Genomic DNA, 21,195 nt, shown 5'->3' with positions numbered 1-21,195 from the left:
CCTGGCTTTCTTAAGGCCCTGCGAGGAAGACAATGGGATAAAAATTCATGAGCACAGACAAAGAGACATTAGTGAATAAAACCTTCTGTCAGTCATTACTCTACAGATCCTTTTTTTAGGGAGGGAATGAGTAAGCTGGGGCTAGGGGACCTTGCTGTGTGATTTGCCAGGTGTTTTGAAATGTCAGTCCTACATGCAATGACCAGTGATGAAGGGAAGCTGCATTAACGAGCGCTGTGCTGCAGCAGGGCGAGGGAACGATGCAGTGCAAGTCTACCCAAGATGCTGGATGTTGGCTCAAATCAGCTGGCTTAGAAGCTTCTTGCTGGGAATTGTTTCTCATTAAGGACGAAATGCTTTGAAATGGTTTCATAACGTGAGAGCTCTCATAGATTCACTTGTGAGCACGGATGACTGGACACCATCCTCAGAGATCTTGGTGATCATCCCTGAATTAAGTAGAACAGAACTTCCAACAAGGCCACAAGAAGAAGGAAAAAAGTTCAGGCTGTTTCACTGAGATCTCTATTTTTGCCATGGACTGTTGGCCAAGGAACACCAGTGGCTTCTTTCCTGTTGCTAGGAGAAGCATCTCCAGGAGCAGTGTGAATGCTTTCCCAAGGAGGAGCAGCCCACGGTCTCATTGCTGCTGTCAGACCAACAAGCACGATCTTCCTTGTATCCTCAGGTTAGAAGCAATTGAAATCACCGCTTAATTTCTTCCTCCCTCAGAGGGGGCATTTGCCTAGCAGGGATTTGAATCCTTATTTTAAATACAGGGAAGCCAAATCTGATGAGACCACTGTGGTCAGCTGAGCGTGTTTGCTGATGCTACCCTGCTTTTGAGGAGAAGGCTCCCTGGGAAACAGGCGGTTCTCATTGCTTCTCAGGGTGCAGCCCATCTTGGGGACCAGCTCTAGTGCAAGCAGAGAGCCAGGGATTCCCAGTGATGTGATTCCCAACGCTGCAGGGTCTGAGAGGAGCTGCTGGTGTCTGCTCTTTGTGGGGAACAGTAATCCCAGGCTGCTTCTACCCAGGTCTTCAGAGTTCGGATTTCATGGTACTTTTTATAACGTGTAAGTGACAAAAACCAAGTTGCTTTTTATCTTGGACAAGCTTTTTTGTCTCAGGAAAAGTTTTATCCTGCAAAACATTGGCAGTGCTCCGTAACTCTTGATTTCAGGGTGTAGTGGGAAGCTTCCTTAGCATCTTGCAGAGCAAAGCTCAACAGATGACTTTAAAACATGGAGGTCCCTGTGATTCAAAGATGTTACCTCAGTAATTTCATGCACACCTCATTTGCATGGGGATTTTATGAATACAGATAAATTATAACCTTGTTTGCTGACCTTGACTTATACTTGTTGCTATTAGTTCCTCAGGATCTTTGAGGTGGATTCTCTTAAACGTGTTGATTTAAATTCAAATTGACCCCGGGAGGCAAAGGAGACCATCTTCTGCTCTTGTGACAAGCCTGCATGATGATGAATAGGCAGAACTTGCCTTTCTGACAGAGATATTTTCACTTAGATCCTTTATAGCATCTGGTATAAAATGAAAACTGGAAGCCAAATGCCACGTCTTAGCAGGCTGGTCCTTGTCCTTGCTGCACTAAGTAGCAAACAGAAACAGCTTCAGCCTTTCCAAGGCAATTCATTAGCATCCCAGGGGAAAAGGGGAGCGAGGGTTTGCAGCTGAGCACTCCTGCAAGCCGTGTTGCAGCGCGGGTGGACAGCAGAGCAACGAGACATGCGGTCCCACCAGTGGTGCCCGCAGAGGGTCGTGTTATCCCATTAGTTGCCAATAACTCAGCACTGTCTGGGTTTAAGCAAGAGGGTTGTGGTGGTTGGGGCTGCTTTAGCTGCCATGCCCTAGGTGAGCACCCAGTGGTTAACACTGGTGGGGGAGCAGGACTGAGCAATGGCTCCTCCGAAGGAGCTGGGCACCTGCGAGCAGGATGGTTTCTAGTTGGTTTCCACCTGTCAGACTTGTCAGTGGTGAAACTGGATGTTTGCAAAGAGGGAAAAAAATCCCTCCTCCTCCTCACCCCCCCACACCTCCTCCCTTCCCGCTGGCCCAGCTCCGAGCGCGGAGCTGACATCTGAGCAGGTTTATTTCAGCATCCGCTGTCAGCAGGAGTGGAGGAGTTTGTGAGAAGAGACATCCCACGGCCCTCATTCCGAGCGGATATTTTGTGTCTGATTTGTGTTTGGGAGTCATTTCCTTTGGATGCTGCAATCCGTGCCCTAGCCTGTGTGTGCACACGGCTTCAGGAACAGTTCTGCAGGTCTGCACAAGCTGGGACGATCCATCCATCTGCAGAAAGTCCCAGGAACCACAATATTGATCTGTATGTGAGATAGTTGTCAGAGGGAGCAGAAGACACAGCCAAGATACCCACTGTGTATATAGAGAAGTTGGTTTTTTACCCACCCAATGACTCAAGAACAGCGTTGGGGGCAGCGAGGGGAAACAGGAAACCCAAAGCACTCACTGAAGCTGCTCCTGGCAGGGGATGTTGTGGTGCAAGCTGCAACACGCAGAGCTTTCTCCTCTCCTCGGCACTCCAGGAGCAAGTGTGCACTCGTCTCCGTAAGAGCAAGCGAGATTTCCAAGCAAAGGTTTCAAGAACGAAGTCTAAGTGTAAAGAGGATTCTCTCATCTCTATTTTCCACTATTTGAAGTCAAATGCATTCGGCTAAAGAGTTCTCATGCTAAATGGAGCTGTTCAGCCCAAGAAGAAGAAGAAAAAAAGGAGATGGAGCCATAGAGATGAATAAGATGGAAGAGTTGTTCTCAGAAGTCACCCAGTAACTGTTAATATGGAGCATGTGTTATCTCCAGCCTTCCCTCAGAGCACATCAGCCTGGAGAAGTTGTCTGGCTAGGAACAAGCATGCTCTGGGGTTGTTGCATGGTAGTCTGCACACTCCATGCCTGCTGGCTCATGCATAACACACATATCTACACATGTGCAAGGATAAATTGAATTTGAAGTGCCCTATCACTCTCCAGATGACATCCCACTCATACCTCTTCTCTTACTTGAAGTATAATATAGGAAAGATGGTGAAGCTGAAGATGGTGAAGCTGAATTGAAAGAAGACTGTAACTTTACATTCTGAAGAAAATGCAACGTGTTGGTTTTGTACAAAACAGGCAAAAAAGAAAGAAAACCCCCTCGTGCACAGTTCTCACCTGGGATACCTCTGCTACCACAAAGTTGCCTGAGTTATTGAGTCAGAAGGTATCAGTCCAGCTTTATGCCAACAGACAACTGAGATGACAATATTTGTAGGGTTCTCGGATCAACCCTGTCATGTGGAATTAGCAGTTCATAAGGCACAAGAAGCACTGGTCCCTCCTGTGAATCAGAACTGAAACATCACCCGCACAAATAATTGTATTAGTTTTGAATCAGCAATGCAAATAAAGGATGAACAATTATCTACTTAAGTTCTTTATCCTTTTTAGTAACATCATTGTGCAGAGTAACTGAGTTATCTTTGTCTTCACATTTGTCGCGGGGTTTTTGTGACACCTCTTCTCCCTTTCCCCCTTCCCCACGCTCTTGTGTGCACGAACACTCATACTAAATACCCAAATGTGCTTCTCTCTCAGGATTTAAGCATGGAATGGTTGCATCAAGTCATCCTGGTCCCCAGCTAAACTCGTCCTGGGGATGTCCCTTGAACCAGAGCTTCTGACTGATTACAAACTCCTGGGGTGATTTAAAAGGTATTGCTTAAAAATTACAATTTGGAAACTAAGCAGGGTCCGCTGCAGTCAGCTCTTAGATGGGGAGCCAAGAGTTGAGGCTGGTGGAGATGTTGGAGATGACAGCTTTCCCATCTCCAAAACGAGCTCCTCTCTGAGGACGGTGCTTTAAGAGGAGCTGATCTTCACTTTCAGAGTTGCTTGGCTTTGCATGAGATGGAGAAGTGAGATCCACACATGACTGCTCATGATCCCCATATCCAGCTGTGAATGTCCATGTCTTCACCTAATCCCAGCTGTGCAACTCCAGTTCTGCCCATCTTTGCCGTGCTTTCTATGTGTCTATGCAAATTTCATGAATTAACTGTCAGCGTATAGCAACGCTCTCACCGCAGTTCATGATTTATTTGAGATGAAATCCATTTTCTGCATCACATTTTTTCTGGGTACATCCATTTGTGATGAGCTCTCAGTATTTGACTTTTGAAACATTACATTTCCTAGCACATTGAAGAGTTTAAGGAAAAATAAAGACTTTTAGCTATGAATATTTGTGGTGAGAGTTGAATTGTATTTTAGATTGCAATTCATCTATTGCTGGTAGAATAGTAGAAAGGTGAAAGCCAAGACTCAATTTAACTGGGATATTTTCTCTTGTGTGTCTCAACCAGTGAACAAATTTATCTGAAATCTGTATTCTCCAAGTTTCAGTATTTAAATCTTGTTAAAGTAACTGTTTTATTAGAGAAAACAAAACTAGAAATAAATCTATCCGCGATGCCAATAAGCCAGAAATATTTCAGCTCACAACCAGTAAAAGCTTAGAATTGACTCAAGCCACTTTACAGAGCCAATACACCGATACGAACGGAAACACAAATTATCCTCAATTTAAACATCTATGGAGTGCAACCACAGCTGCTCAAGTGAAACTTTTACTTATTCACCTAATAAAAGGATTCAGCTGGAAAGAGATGAGTATTTCCAGTGGACGCAAAATCAAATCAAAGCAAACCCACAGTCACTTGAAGGTTCTGGAGTTAACCGGTCAGCAGAGCCCTGCAGTGAATCACGCTCCCTGCTTGCATGAAGCAGCTTTTCCATATTGCTCAAGACAACCAATCTTCAAGCCCTACAGTGTCTCTTGGAGAGATGGATATAAAAAATAGGCAGACCCTAAGCCCTGGAGCCAATCTGCAAGGAAAATTAATAGCACAGGGAGATCAATTGTCATAAACATAGGGAAGTGAGATTTTGGTTGCAAAGAAAAGCTTTAAATGATTCGTGTATATGTGAAAATTAGACAGGACCAGAATGTGTTTTTTCTCCTTTTCCTTTTTCCAGTGTTTTTCATTACATGACAATGTTGCTAACCCAACTGTCTCCCCTCTGGAAAAAGGCTACGGATCCTTTTAAAGGCATGAGATGTATAGAAACACAAAAAAAACAAATAGAATGATCACTGTGCACTTACTTCTCCCACGCTGTCTGGTGACATTGGATTCTTCAATATCTTTTACCTTAAGGTGATACAGCACAGTCTTCCCTAAAACTAAGCATTAAACCATTCGTAGCTTTGGGACTGATGTGCATGTCAACCAGGGGCCAAAAAAAGAAATGTTCTCCCAGCAGGAACCTCCGTGTCCCTGTACTGAAGCTTATTAATTTTGCCCTTACCTTCCAGACCAATGTATGGAGCAGAGATCTCTTTTCCTCCATGATTTCTCCATTACTGTTCTTTTATGGATAGCTCCAGTTTCCTGTTCACCACAGGTATAACATTGCTCTTCACACTCATACATCTCTCCTTTTTCGATTTTTTTTTTTGATGAAGCTTTTCCCCACCAGAAGCCAGAGCTTATTCTGAATAATTCAGATTTGAGCAGAGGAAGCAGACAGAGGCTGAGTTCCCAAAGTCGTGCTAGTGCTGGAAATGGGCAGGATCACTCCCAATAAAATGAGTGGGTGACCAAACGATTAGGGAAGAGGTCCTCAGGGACGGGGTGCAGGACTGTCATTCAGTGCAACGTGGCTTATTTGCTAGGCTAGATTCTCAAGCGCATTTCTAGTGCACTGAGCACAAAAAAAAATTGCTCTGAATTGGCGAAATCCAATTTACAAATGTTTCCTCAGATTTTTTTTAGCTAATCTCATAGAGATGGTATTGCTTGCCCATTAGCTTCTCCGGGAGCTCGCAGCCCTTGAGCCCAGCACCAAGCACACCCTGGGTTTGGGTACCAAGGGCTGTCACAAGAAGTGGTGCCCGAGCACGTCCGTTTCCTTGCACAGAAGTGCCCGGGACATCCCTCTTCCTGCAACAAGGAACTGGATTTAGCTGCGCACAAGCAGTGCGAGAGTGCAGCAGGGAAGAGTATTTCTTTTCTCAGTCTCCTGAAGTTCCTGAAAACTTATTAAGATACAAATTGAAAGCTGCAAGGGTGTTTCGTAAATGCCAGTGAGCTCCATATGATAAGCAGTATATTAAAAAGCACTGAGGCATGCTGAGATAAACCCTCTCCCTCCTTTCGCTTGTAATATATACAACGAGCAAGAGATACGGTCCTGTATTCAATCAAAATCAGCACCGGAGTCTTTGTTCCTTCCAGACACAAGCTATGAAATGTGATTTCTGTTTTAATCTGATGAGCGCCTCTGGCGTTTAAGATTGGCTGTGGAGCTGCTAACATAATGAACTGCTTCATTTTTTACCCTGCTAAATGACATTGGGAAAAAAAAAAGTCTTAGAAAAGAGAAACAAACAAAGCCAGACTGGGTCACTTAAAAACACAAAGTGAGTTTCTCAGCGGATGCAAACTGATTTCCACCACTTGTGCATCTGGGCCTTAGTCTAGGTTCACAAATGTTCAATAAATTTGTGAGCATTTTCTTTCCTATAGACAGTCCTTGCATCTTGCCAGATCCCCAGAAATGATACTTCCTTCACTGGACAAATAAATGGGCCAATCTGTCTGCCTTACTGTCCCATTATCCATGACCAGCTTTAATGGCCATGTACCTTTTGCCTGTCCCAGTCCAGGTCAAGCCCAGAGGAAAAAGAGGGGCAAGTCTCAAGCTGTGAGTCAGCGAAGGCCCTTGGCTACATAAGGCATTTTTCTAGGATGGTCACAAAAAAACCCTTACGTTGTGCCTGCAGCGATGGTAGAAAGAAATTCTTCTTATCCCAACTGCAGAGCTGAAGGAAAACAAAAAATTGTTTATTGCAATTATGTGGATCACTACAGGAATGCGTGCTTTGGGTGGGGACAGTGCTAAAAATCCTGTTGAGAGTCATAGCTACTTTTCAGGTAGGCAGACGAGGTAGAACATCAGAAATGTCAGGTGGCAATGACTTCTTTATAGTTCCCCCTACCACCACTAAGGTCACTGTCATTTAATGGTGCTTGTTCCTATGTGGATGTTTTTTCTCATTCAGAAGACAACACTTCACCTTCTCCCACAATCCCTGTTTTCTATAGGGAAGCAGGCACCAAGGACAAGAGTGTGGCTCCAGCTGGAGTACTTTGAAAGCTGCCAAGTGCAAGGCCAAGGTTTTTGCTGTTGTTGAGAGCCAACGAGAACTTGCTTTTAAATAGTCAGAGGTTGGCATGCTTTGCTAATACACCTCTTGTAAGGGAGTCTTAAAATAACTCCAGGACTATCTGCTTATACTGAATGAAAGGGAAGATGAATCAGAATTGACTGGGATGGAAATATTGAAGCTTGAATCTCTGTCTTACAAGAAGATTTCATTAAATGGCTCGAGTGAATTCCTTAAGTTCTTTGTGCTTTAAATCCCTACCTATAAAAGAGACAAGCGTGGCCTTGCTGTGCTGAGAGGATGGAGTATGAGGGCTTGTTAGCCATGTGTTAGTGCTTTTAAATCCTTATAGTGGCTGCTATTTGATCTCGAGGGTGTTCATGAAAAGTTGGGTTCATCAGTGAGTCCAAAAATGAGTGAAGGAAGCATCTCCAACCCACAGAGTAGGTGATGTTCTCAGACACAAGACATTTATGCAGAATAAATTCAAGGTGCATGCACTGGGTATTACATAGTTAAGCAGTAGCGATGAGATAGGGAACAATCAAACCTCCTAATTAATTATGATATGTTCAATTATTAAAGCAGCATTGCATAAATGTTGGACATACATTTTCTTCCCTCACTAACAGTTTCTAAAGATAGGAGAAAGGATAAGCAGAAGAAAGAGAGAGAGAAATCCCAGGTTCAGCCCTACTGTAACTGAAGCTGAAGAAATGGCAAAGTACAGTGTGTCTACCCCTGCGTTTTCATGTTGCATTTTATCAAGATGAGGGAAGATGAAACAGAGCATCCAAGATACCGGTGTTATTTGCAAGTGAGAAGCTCTTTGTTCATTTTTTACCTCTGCAGAGCAGAGAGATCTTCCAGGCCCTGCACTCGGAACGGCTCCTTTTTGTCACTTCTGCTTACGAGGACACCAGGAGCTCTGCACCACCGTCGGCAGCAGCGCATGACAGAGCTTTTTTAAAGCAGGAAGAGTGGATTGCTCCTGCTCTACAAGATGGTTTTACATTTTTGCGTAGAGAGGGCGGAGGATATCCCATTTCTTTGGGATTTCATAGAGAAGCAGCCAAGTGTAAGGAAACATCTTGCCTCTGGAGGCGCAGAGCCGCTGAGCAAGGCAGTAATTTAAAGTAAGAGGAACAGGTCTCCACTTGGGAGACTGAAAATTTTAGCAAGTGTACACTCAGGGACATGCGTTGAGGTGGCATTCACACCCATGATGATGTTCTGGCCTCTGAAACAGGCAGATATGGTTTTTTGGGGGCTCTTGCCACGTACTTTGCTTCAAATATCCCCACATTTAAAGCATATTTGCTTCAAATAGCCCATATTCAACTCAAACAATTATAGGAAATTGTTCTTTCTTTCTTTGTGTGGATTTGTGTGGAAACTGATACCTGTGGAGGGCCGACTGCGTCATTGGCTTGCTTTGGAAAGAGAAGTTGCCCGAACTGTGGAGGGTGATGGGCCACGTTCGTGCTCCTGCACCTCTACACGGGCCTGCACCCGAGCGCCCAAGGTCCCTTCATGCTTCACAACCTGCACGAGGCTTGTCAAAACAGCCAGGACGCACTGCCAGCCATGGCCTTGTTGCTTAAATGCTCCTGCAAATGTACTCCTACCTGATCTACAATTCAAACAAATCCAATAAGGCAGAGGAGGATTTAAAGGCATTGTAAATAAATTAACTTCTGGATGGATGTTTATTAAGCTTTATGAAGCCATCTGCTATAATGCAACGTTTGTTTCAAAAAGGCCTCTGAAATTTCCCTCTGGTGAGCTATGGAGATTGGTTTTGTAATTGAAACGAGCAATATGGACCGAATGGAAAGCATTCCCATTGCTTGAGGCACAGTCCTTGTGCCTTTCCTTAAGAAGACCAGCAAGATCTTGAGTTCCTCTGGTTCCCTCCGTGCTGTGGGGCCTGGTGTTGAGGTGGACGGTTGTGTGGGTGCTGAGAGGCTCTCCCCTTCCCGAGGGTTTTGCTTTCCCAAGCAGGCAGCCCTGAGCAGCAACTGGGAGAGGGCAACGTTCCTCACCCCTGCCTGAACCCGGTCTCTGTTTCCGCAGGAGCGCTGGCCGCTCCGCTGGGAGCATCGTGCCCTGCACAAGCTCCTTGTGCAACCAGGAGGCGAGAGCAGCGCCGCGGATGCTGCTAAAGCTCCAACTGCTGCTCCTCAGGCAGTGCACTGAAAATGCCCCTTTGAGCAGAGCCAGGCTGGATAGCAAGTAAAAGGATCCCTCAGATAACTGATTTTGGTTCTTTAATAATTGATGGGGTAAAGACAGCAGGGGATCCTGCTCTTCTCAGCCGAAAGCAGCACTGAAAAGCTTTCAGAGAGATGGGGGCATTTCATTTTGGAAGATGTATTTTCAGGCTGTGAACAATCGTCAATGTTTAAATATTATTTTGTTGCTGTTTTCCAAGCAGCCTTTCCCCCTGCCAGACACCAAGTCATCAGGCCTGAAAAATATGATTTTGTGGGTTTTTTTCTGGCACTCCAGTGCTGCGGGTGAGCTGAAGAGCTGGTGTGGGTGCTCAGAGGGCTCTTCTGCACAGGAAACGCAATGATCGGTTCAAGGGCAATGAGATTTCACACATTTAGACTGCAAACAGATAGCCCGGTCTATCAGCCGGCTGTGTCAGAAACACCCGCCTGCCCTTTCAAGCACAATAAGTCCAAGCCTTAAATTTGGATATTTATTTCTTAGAATCAATAAATGATCAAATAAAATAAAATGAAGTAGAATAAAATACCGTACAGTACAAAGGCTAATACCAGGAAATAACCATAGCCTTGCAATTTGATCACTAAATAGAGTTTCAATAACAGCATGTTACATTTAAAGAGTGTTTCCCATTGCTGCACAAAGGGATTTCACAGCCCCATTCGTCCCTTTGTCACAGCAACTACCGCAAAGGCGACGTGGACACACTCTTAACATTCATTATTCCCAGTGTGCAACAGGCCACGAAAAATAAAGCACATCAACATGTTTTAGTTCAGAAAAAAAAAAAAAGGTGCACTTTAAAAGAAATGTTCACCATAAGTACAACATGTGCAGGAGTATCAGATCACACGGCTGGGGAAGGGTCTCTCCACCACAAAACTGGGACGCAGCTTCATAAAGTTTCGGATGAGCAATTCCTGTTTTCCTGCTAACCCAAATCGAGCTAAAAATAGAAGTAGTTCAGCTGTAATTTTAGGAATCAGACAGAGTTCTTGTAGATACAGCTTTAAAAAAAAAAAAAAAACACTTATCAAACAACACAATCAGAGAGATATCAGACGAATGCTCAGCACATTGCGCATGAAACCTCCCGCTCTCGGGTCTGTGACACGAGCTGTCTGCAGCAGCAGCATGCCTCGATTTTCTTATTCCACTAAACATGTGATGTTATAAATGGAAAGGTCCTGTTCCTGCCGTGTTTACAGCGTGCGGCCTGCTACCTCTGGCTTTTCCATTTAGTTTTCTTCTTTGCGGGCGCAGTCACTGAAGCAAGATGTCATGCGCTTTACAAAAAGGACAAGCTCGGCAGAGCATCCCAACAGTGATGTGTGCTGGGTCTTTGGTGAGAAAATCCCGTCTGGGGGAGATTTCTGAATAACAGGGTGATTTTGGAAATCTGCCTGTGCACAGTGCCAAATGGGTGGCCCTTACAGTGCCAAGCTGAACGAAACCTCAGAATTATGTTTGAAGAGATCACTTGATGGGGTCCCTTCAGATGGGAATTTCTCTGAATCCATCTGGCAGCTTTTCACATCTGTGGGCCCAATGGATTTTTTTTTCTTTTTTTAGTTGAAACGAGCGGCTCAAAGCACGTATACGAAATTTGCATAGATTAATGGCATGCTGCACAGACACTCCTCTCCACCCCATAGAGAATTCAAACAAGGCAGGAATTAAGGGATGCGATTATGTACTTTGTCTAACGGCAAAAGCCACTTCTGCTTGATTAGGTTGAATGCTAAACCTTTTTGGGTTAGTGGTTTAGCTGTCGTTAAAAAGGCATGGAGAGAAAGAGAACCATATTTCCTATATACATCCCCAGTATATATGGGGCAGTCTGTACCTTTTGCTTTGCTGCAGTACCATGCCGTCCTTTACAAAACTGTGGGGTTTTGTGGAGAGTTGCACTCACTTTTCTGAGCTCAGTGGGACGAGAACAGGTTGTATAGAGCAGAACTGAGCGTGGAAGCGGGAGAGGATGGATTTTGCGGGGACTTCCACTTCTCAGAGCAGGTAGTCAGATTTGCCCAGTGGAAGAGGTAGCTTTGAGCTGCAGTCTCAGATTAAGGCTGTGTTAAACTGCAAGGACAGAGCTTTAGAAGCCAGCACACTGCTTGGACAAATCCCTCCAGATAATCAACTCTTTGGGACGTGAGCCCGAAAAACACTGAGGAAAGAGTTTGTGATACATTAATTTTCACTCCAGCTTGTTCCCATTTTTGTGTCAAACCAAATACTTTTTCAGAGCTGTAATCAAATATTTTGTAATCTGCCAGTGTATATCAGTAATGAAAATCTAAGACAAGCATCTTATGTGTGATCACAATCTTTGTACAGTGTTTTCTAAGATAATTAAGCACATTTTAGCAGGTTGGTGTTTTACAAGCATATCAATAATGTTTAACACTTCAAAGGTGGATATTCAAAAACAACTGAGACGCATAGGATGTGAAATCCTAGTGAAAGCCAAAGCAATACATGGTTACAGCTTCCTTGGGAGGTTTCAGAATCTACCTCCCAGCTGTTGATTCTACTTAGAGGTGAAGTTAGAAAATTTGGGTCCTCTCCAGAACCATTTAAACAGTGTCTTGCCTGGAAGGCCGATATTAAGGGTATGATATTAAGACTCCTCTTCCTCTGCTCATAGTACCTGGGCTTTGCCAGTGCAGGAGCTGTGAGAGCAGTGGAGATGACCTGCCATGGACAAGGTCCACGACAAATCATTTATTCCAATTCCAGCTCACCTTCCTCGGCTTTATCAGCTGGAAGCTCTCAGGGTACCGTGAGTGCTGCTCGCTGCAGTCATGAAAACCTGCGTCTTGCCGAGACTGCCCTGCTCAGCTACAGCCCTCCTGCATGACAAAAATCTGAAGTTCAATAGACAGGCATTAAATTAAGGTCCACACAGTGAGTAAACTATTTATCGACAAGTCTGTTTGTGCTTCTGCAACTCTTACACGTTTTACACACAGCCCACAAGGCAGTATGGATAGGCTTCTTCAGCCTCTTCTTCCAAGCTGCTCATGCCTTTTCTGACAATATTTATTGGTTCCTTGGAAGTTTTCTTCCAAAGAAACATCACCCTCCTTTTTTTACCTTTTTTTTTTTTTTTTGGCATCCCATGCCTTGTTTTTCTCACCAAAGAGGAGTCAACTGCACATGAGCAACAAAAGTGCTTTGTCAAATATAATCTCTGCCCCCCTGTTTGGATACAACCAGGGCAAGAAATTAAGAGAAGGCATGACAGGACAGAGCCTGTAGTTTGGCTGAATCAGAAGAAACTAAAGCCCCACTGATTTCTGTTTTGAGCCCTTTCTTTTGGAGTAGTTTTGAACTAGGCATTAAGATAACACCCTATCCCTGGCAGGTTGGAAGTCACAGCTGATGTAGCCTGTAGCGAGGTCTATACAATGGCCACGTTGTAAAAGTCTCAGGAATACATGAGCTATCATTCAACCCCTGGCATTTTCCTATCTCTTGAGCCCAGTGGGGCCTGTTCCCTGAAATAACTATATCTGAACCAGGAGAAATCACTGGCACCCAGTGAATCAGTGACCGATCTCCACTGTTGTGAGACAGACTTCACTGGAAGGGAAGATCTGTGGCCACATGTCATGGCACTAGATCCACTGCACAACACGAGTCCTCGTTGGATGAGTAGAATGGGCAGAGATTGGAGAGCTGAATTGCCTGCGGCCACACGGCCCTTCTGGTTTGTCACCCTAATGAGGAAAGCCTTTCCATCCTAACGAAGCACCCGATGGAGATGTGTGCACGGAGCCTCCCCTGCCCAGGGCACGGGAGCAGCGAGTCCCACCTCCCGCACTGCTCTCTTTACAGAGATTCCTGTTACCGTTCCTGAAAGCACTGTGCTTTCAAATAGGAATGATTTACCTGCTCGAGAGCTGTGCTTTCAAATAGGAATGCTCTACCTGCCCATTTGCACAGCCACTTTGAACCCCAGCACGAATCACAGTGGCTGCTACCACCAGAGAATAACCGTTCTCGCAGATGCTCCAGGTGGGATCAAAACGCAGCCACATTACAAATGCCCTCCTGTCTGTCCTTTGATCTAATGTGTGGCTCGCAGTTTTCTAGCTGTTTGAATTGCTGGCAAAGGTTTGTGACAGTCTCGCTCGGGAAAGCCCGGACCATTACTAAAACGCATTGATTGCCCTGAACGGATGTTTTTGAGTCATCTTTTCATGTGCAAGGATGCAAGGTTGCAATAACTGCTGCTTCACTGGCTGGGCTCCTGCCTGGGGCTGCTCAAGAGGTGGGATATGTTAGGAATATTCCTAGCAAGGGTATATGGCAACAAGCCGGTGGGCAGAGACAACACTGATCTAGTACCTGCCCTGGTATAAAGGGGGACACAAGGTTGTCAACAGCAAAATCCCAGCACAGGATGCACAGGATGATGGTTCGGCTCCTGGGTTCGTGCACATCCCCATCTCGTGCTGTGATGGCAGGGAAAGCCCATTAACTTATCCTCAGAAACCCATGACTTCTGATGCTGAAGGCTCTGGAACAATTTGTTGCATCTCAAGGTTTGCTGTGAGAGATAGAAACACACAGCAGAAACATCAGACTGTCTCTCTTGGCCAGCTGAAAAATTTCAAATTCAAAGGTAGAATCAAGAGAAGAAAGAAGGGGAAGAGAAAATTGATTTTATTCTCTATATTTTGATCCTGCTTTTGGTTTAGAGCATGTGAATGGGCTTTGTCACAACCTCTGACTGTCTCTATCAAGCAGCCTCACTTACTGTGGGGCTTTATGCCGCAGGAGGCCTCCGTCACATCTTCTGGTTCTCACTCCCACTTCTCTGCCTTGTTAAAAGAAAGTTGTTCCAGAGCTAAACTCCTCAACTTCAACCTTTTTCTGTTTTTCCTTTGCACTATGCATGCATTTGTAGGCAAACAGGTTTGTTAGCAAAAAGAAATGAAAGAAAAGGTGGAACAAGAGGTCTCTGCCTATAGCTGGTTTCCTATGAGATGTCAACCTTGCAAAAATAATGCAGCAAGGAGCAGAACTGGAATAAGAATGGAAAAAATCTGAAGGCCTTGTATCTCACAGAATTCAGGCAGGTTGCTTTTAACTCAGCAGCCTGTAGCCCTCATGAGCCAGGAAGTTTCTCACCTCTTAATGCAAACCAGCTGACTTTTTCCCTGGTAAAAATAGGATTTGGCTTGTGGCAGAAGTAAGATTGTCCCTCTTTGTTCATTTTCTGCACTCCAGCTGGGCACAGTTTCTGCATTCTTGACTTTACCAGAGTTGTTTATTGGTCTTGCAGTACCAGTATCAACAAGAGTGGGGGTTCTCTGTGCCAGCAACTACATTTATACACTAAAGGAGATGATGATCCCTATTCCAAAACCAGCACTGATTTCTGCTCCTCCAGACCACCCTTTTATCTAGATAAGGCATCACCTGCTCTTATTTGATTTCAAGGAGCTAAAGTGGCTCTCTCGAGCACCCAGGTAATGGTAATCAGAATTTAGGAGTATTTTTTACATAACTGCCTGACTCCCTGAGTGTTTCACTCCTCATTGACTGAACATTTCACAGACGAGTATGTCCATTCTCCATAAACATTCCTTTCTCTTAAAAACTGCTTTCTCCTCGTTAGACTCTCTGCTCAGTGCCACCAAGAGAAGTGATCTCAAACCCTTGGATGTGAACATGGCATCTCCGCATTGAGAAAAGGATGAAATGCAGTATGGATTTGCCTACATTTGACATGTTTTGGCTTCCCAGTTAACACTGCACCTGGATTTACGCCAGACTGAAGTTACAAAACGTGTAGACATTACTCACAAGAGGCAAGGCCAATGCTTTAACATAACCTCAAAGTTACTGGCAGAACAAAGCCTATTTTTCCAACAAAAACGACTTTGCTAAACACATTTGTGTTAAGTGAATTTGGAGACCATGCATGAAAGTCACAAAGGCCTCTCTCAAGTTTTGATTCCAGGTTGATATATATCTCTCTTCCTCCTTTGGCTTCAATATGTAGTTTCCCTTGTGACCTGGCTGGAAAACGTGTGGTTGCTGGAGATGCTGTTGGATTTCCTGGTGAAGGCAAGTCGTTTTTTCTTCTTTCTCCATGGCAGGCACAGGAGTGTGAGCGTGGAGATGAAGATCTGTCGGAAGTTTGCAGACACCAGGTTGTAGAGAATGGGGTTGATTGCCGAACTGACGTAGAAGAGGACATTTGTCAGCATGTAGAAGTAGTGGTAGAAGTTAAAAAGGAAACTGCAAGAACAGACAAAAGATAAAAATCTAAGTAGTCTGAGGAAATCTGACATAATTTAAAGCCACAAGGGTGAGAAAAAGACACAATGAAGCTCAGTTGAGCTTTCTTGGTTAGGGGCATGTGCTTGCCAGTGGATATCAATGCATGGTCCACCAAGGAAACATCCATATTTCCACCTGGGGAGGGCCAAAAATAGGTCAAATGACCTACAGAGGTCTTGCCCTAGCCCTGGGTCTTACAAGCAGAATCTCTTTATGTAGCTGTGAAGAATTAATTTAGCAAAAATTTCCCTTCTTCATGGGTAGGCAGACTCATTTATACATTGTTATGTCAAGCTGCTGCAAGCTCTTATTAGCCATCATACGGATAGCTCACCATTCATAATATGGTTATAAATTCAGTGCTTTTCTAAAATCTCACTTGGCTTTTAAAAGAAGAAAAAAATGTCGGAATGTAGCCGCTATGAATAAATTCACACTAAAAGCTGATAAAATTCTCTACCCCTTTTACTCAAAGCAAATCCAGACGTTACATAATTAATTACTGCTTTAAGTGCTTTTCATATAGGAAAGAAAACAAGAAAAAAACAGTTTACCCTAGTGAGTGCCCAAAGCTCTCTTTTCATGCTTAAATAAGGTTTGGTGTTTTTACTATGGCTGGATCCACAATTCTTTTCTGTAGACTGCTGTACTGTAAATTACTATTATTTGTGCTTGGAGTTCATAAAATTTTAATGTCTCTCAGTTGATCCACTTTTTAGCATTGCAGATATTTTCCTTTTTCCCTTTTTTTTCGTGTTCATTGTAGGAAACAGACCCCATCCCAGAGAGCACAAGGGAGGTAGCACTTGGGAGAAGGACCTTTGTGGAAGCTCTTACTTTCTCCAAACCTCTCTCATGGGTCTTCCCCTAGGTTACCTGGGCGTATATTCCCAGAGGAAATTAGTGCTTAATCACATATTCACACTGAATGGGCAGCTCTGCAACTGCTCTGCAGGGACCCGATCTGGTGCTGCAGAAAGGCTGCTGTGGCTGAGGTGACGTTTGGGGACACTGGCACCCCGTGAGCAATGCATTAGACATGGGTGCAACTGCACACAGCCTGCTACCCCCTAACTCTCCAGGAACCCAGACACTTTCTGCTCAGTGACAACTGCTAGTACTTAATTTTGATTCATTGCCTATAAAAGCAAGTAAATAATCTACCCCAGGCTCAGTGAACAGTGCAGTTATTTTCCCGTCTGTGTAATGTCTCCTGTCATTTAGAAATTGTGGTGTTGTGGAACTAAATCGTGCGCTGACATGAGCTGTTCCATCCTAGGGCCGGTGATGGATGTTTCTGTCATGGATACAGCAATTCACTATAATCCCCCCAAGTCCAAATGTCATTTTAGCAAGGACTGTCAGGGGAAAATATTTGTCACTGTTGTTAACAGGGGACTATTCTGGGGGCCTCAGTGAAAGCAGCAAGGCCTGTTGATGCACCTAATTTCAAGCTCATGCTTCCTTCAAGCTCCTCTGGGAGTTTAGGTATTAAAATGAAGACTGTAAATTTGCCTGTCAATCCCAAGAAGAAATCCAAGAGAAGCAGCAAAGCAGCAATTAGAGGACTGGGGCTCAAGGCCCTTGCATGGAGAGCAAATTGTTCTCCCATCCTCTTCCCATCTGCAAAGCGAGGTGTTAAGGACCTGGTTCCCCCCGTGTTGTGGATGTGGCTTTCGGGCCGTGACTCACTCTGTCCAGTGCTTGGAGGGGACGTAGCAGAACATGAGCCGCCGTATGTGGTAGGGAAGCCAGCAGACCACAAAGGCAATCACCACAGCGCCTGCAAGGTACACAGAGAGTCCGTTACTTCCCGTGTGCAATTCTTCATCCGAGGTGGAAAAGGGAGCTGTCTCGGCGCATGTTTATCCCCGCGCGCTGCGGAAAGCTCCGTTTGCTCTTAGGCGGCTGCTGTGCAAAGCATCAACAAGCCTGAGGGGAGCTGTAAATGTCTGTAAAGTGCAGCAGAAATCAGAGAAAACAGCTATACGGGTAGATGCAGAAGAAGATACACTGTAGGTAAGGGACTGCCAGCACCTAGCTCAGGTTCTGGCTGAAGTAATATTGGACTTTACTTGCTTCTGTCCTTGTGTTTTATGCCCTTGTGGCACTGGTGTTTTGTCTAAAGTTCCCACAGAGACAGACAGTATATATTTTTCATCCAGGTAGGCAGGGAACTGGGGACAACATAATCCCATAGTTTGCTACATGGAGCTACATCTGCGGCACAGAGCCACTGACCACGGTCCCCACGGTGCTTGGGGTCATAAACGGCTTCAGAAGCTGCTTTTTGGGGCAGAATTGTCTCAGTTCTGCATTTGTGCAATATTTGAGCAAGGGAGTGCAAAACGCTTGGGTCTGACTATTGCCATAATAAAAATGATTAATTAGAAAGGTGAGCAGAGAAAGACATTATGTATTTCTTTCCAGATTCTAGCTGAGAAACATCACACAATGGAAAACAAAATGCAAAATGAATCAATTCTGAAGGATAAAAGCCCAAATGGTAAAGAGACTTTGTCAATCTAGATTGGAAAGTAGATGAATCAGGCAATCAAGGGAGAGACATGTTTCCTTTTGTAATACGTATTTCAGCCCTTCTATGAAAAAACAGGATTCTGGCAGAATCCAAGCAGGAAATAAAGAAATCTCGGTTAAAACATAACACAATAAAAACCATTCAGAAAATCAAGGCTAAATAAAATAATCATGTTAATTTTTTATCCCAAATTTGCTCTATAGAGAATAAGGGCCACATCACTCTTGTCCTTTATGTGACCTGTAAAGGATAGGAAGCCGCAGAGCAGTCTCGCGGGGCGTTGTACCAACAGCGCAATCCAGATTTGGTGCTTAGACACAAAGGCTGTTTTTCCTTCCTCCTTGGGGTTGAAAAAATATTGCTGGGGATATGTGCCAAGCCCTGTCCCTCTCCTCCCGTGGGACTATGCCATAACTCAGAGAACATAACCCCTTGGGGAGAGCCCCTGGTTGAGTCTCCCCATCACCGTTACGCAGCCAAGAGGCACAAGGAGCCTTCAGCAACTGGCCCCAACAGCGACGTGTGTTGGGGAGAAGGGTCTGTGTCTCTCTTTGGGGATATCATTGCTGCTGGAGTCACTGCCGGATTCCTACTGGCATTTGGGAGTTTCTGGCAGCCTTATTTCAGCCTCACAGGCTGTTTCTTTTACAAAACACAACTGCAGCACTGGAGAGGGCTCTGCTCCTTCAGTATCAGCCTGCACAAAGTATGAAAGCATCTTCCAGGAATGCTGAAAAAGCCATTTATTTGATAAAGTTTAAGGCAGAGAAGGGACATGTTTTGGAAGGAAGGCTGGAGGGTCTGTTTTCATTTTCCTGTCCAAGTAATTCGTTATTTTGATCTGACTGTGTTTGGCTGCTGCACGGTCATTGTGAGTGCAGCCGGAACGCGTCACTCGCTGCCTGCAGCTCTTCAAACGGTCTAAAAAGACACAGTTAAGCGAATGAATTTGACCTGTGCCTGATCCTGCCCCAAGAAACTTTGCTTTGGGCTTCAAAAGGGACAGCCCCTAAGAGAAACGTGGCACGGGAGAAGTGGGAAGTGTCATGTCAGGGACAACAGAGCAGTGACGTCCCCATGGGGACACCGAGAGCCCTGCTGGGACAGAGAGGGTCAGAGCTGGGCCAGCTTTCCAGCACCATGGAAAAGGCATTTGTGCACACCAGGATGTTTGGAAAATCTTTTCACCAACCTGCACACACTGGCATTTCCCAGTGCTTTCCACTGCACGTACCTCTTGAGAAACAGCATGAGCTGAGTCCTTTTTGGAATAAACTTTAACAATCCTGCACATCTGGCTGTTAAATTTACCGATGTGTTAACTGGAAGTGTTTTCATCTTTGGAAAAGCCCTGTGCTCCTATAGCTTGGAGAGTGAAGAGCCAAATAATATGGAGACAGGAATCTATACCAGCAGAAACACACATTGAGAAGAGTAACTGCTTAACCTCAACAAACGAATAGTCAATTAAGTAATCTGTGGTAATTCTGTAATATGACATGCAATCACTCTGCAATTAAAACTCTATTAAACACATAGCTAAGTGCATTGGAGACACTTATGGTCTGATTTTAAAATCCCAGATGGTAGCGTGCTGTGCTGTATATCCGAATGGATTCTCCACCATGCGTTTTTGTACCACGAGCCGCTGTGCTGCTCAGATTAGGAGTCCCTGACCTATGTTTGCCACCCTTAATCCTTATGTTTTAATTTTATCATACATGGGCTCAAACAGATTTAGGGTGGCAATCCTGCCCTACTGCCTGCTGTCCCCAGGGTGAATTGGATATGTGGGAATGTGTTAACATTTCATTTAATGCTGAGTGAAAGAACCGGTCACTGTTTATCTCTACGTGGTGGCATCAGTACAGGAAGGATCACGGCTGCTTCCCACCCTCTGCTCACCCGGCCCCGCGTTGGCTGCATCGCACTGAGCGGGTGCATCCAGTGCATGAAAAACAGGCCCTTCTGCCATTTCTCAGTAATTAAATCATTCCTGGCAAATGTGGTCTTAATAGAAGCAGGCTCTGCAAACTTCTCCTCTTTCCCACATTTGAGCAAGGGAGGTGCCACATGGTGACCCAAGGCCAGGGCCCGTGGGAGCGGGCAAAGGGGCAGTGGAGCCCAGGAGCCACCTGGGAATGCTGCTTCCACACGGCTGGATCTTCACTTCCCTTCTAAATCCAACTTCCAATTTAAAAGAACATTAAAGCCTGAATTATTACATCCTGTGGCTCTATATTTTGTCTTATAATGGCTCTATTTTCTGTCCGTTGGAACCGAATCCCAAGGAAGAAGGGAACAAGAGAGGAAGGAGGATAGGAGCAGAGAGGAGCTATTGTTTGTTTATCGCACAGGAAGTCCTGCAGAGGAAAATATAAATTTTGAGTGACATCTTTTTCATTTTGGGAAAGGTGATTTAAACAATGCCAGTCTTGATTTTCAGACTAAACTGAATGTGGAAGCAATCCTGGAAGTTAAATTATATTAGATTACACTGTGAATTTTATTTTGCTTTGTGTTTATCCTGTGGTTATGGCTGGGAAACAGCCTAGATGACCTCACAGGCCTTTTCCATTTCTAACCTTTCTGAAAAACTCGGGCTGCGTCAGCATGAACGTTCAGAAATAAATCATGTGTAAAAAGGCCCTGACAGGTGCTTGGAGGTTTTCTCAACTGTGTTCAGGAGCTGCAAAAAAAAGGAGTGATTTTGGGCCCCTCTGTCCTTCGTTAGGGGATATCTGGGGGCCAAAATGCCTCGCAGGCCTGGAGCTACCCCAGGGGAGAAGGGGCAGCTGGAGCAGGGTGCCTTGGGCAGGTGTTTTCCTCCCTGCCCTGCCTCCTTCTTTCTCTTCAGGTCACAGCAA

The 21,195-nt window shown here is 44.8% G+C and overlaps 1 protein-coding gene across 1 annotated transcript in view; it reads right to left on the bottom strand.

Annotated features, from left to right (window-relative positions):
- Nucleotides 1-14,661: 14,661 nt before the first annotated feature.
- Nucleotides 14,662-21,195, bottom strand: part of NTSR1 (neurotensin receptor 1) — a 52,294-nt gene continuing 45,760 nt past the window's right edge. The window contains exons 3-4 of the mRNA XM_010228135.2: nt 17,482-17,572; nt 14,662-15,747 (exon numbers count right to left, since the gene is read on the bottom strand). Coding sequence (XP_010226437.2) covers nt 15,498-15,747; nt 17,482-17,572 — 341 coding nt within the window. The 3' untranslated portion in view covers nt 14,662-15,497. The remainder of the gene's footprint in view (nt 15,748-17,481; nt 17,573-21,195) is intronic.

The sequence above is a fragment of the Tinamus guttatus genome, unplaced genomic scaffold (assembly GCF_059628265.1).
Source record: "Tinamus guttatus ecotype Peru unplaced genomic scaffold, ASM5962826v1 Tinamus_guttatus_pri_ptg000027l, whole genome shotgun sequence".
NCBI lineage: Eukaryota > Metazoa > Chordata > Aves > Tinamiformes > Tinamidae > Tinamus > Tinamus guttatus.
This window is presented reverse-complemented; position numbering and strand designations above follow the sequence as displayed.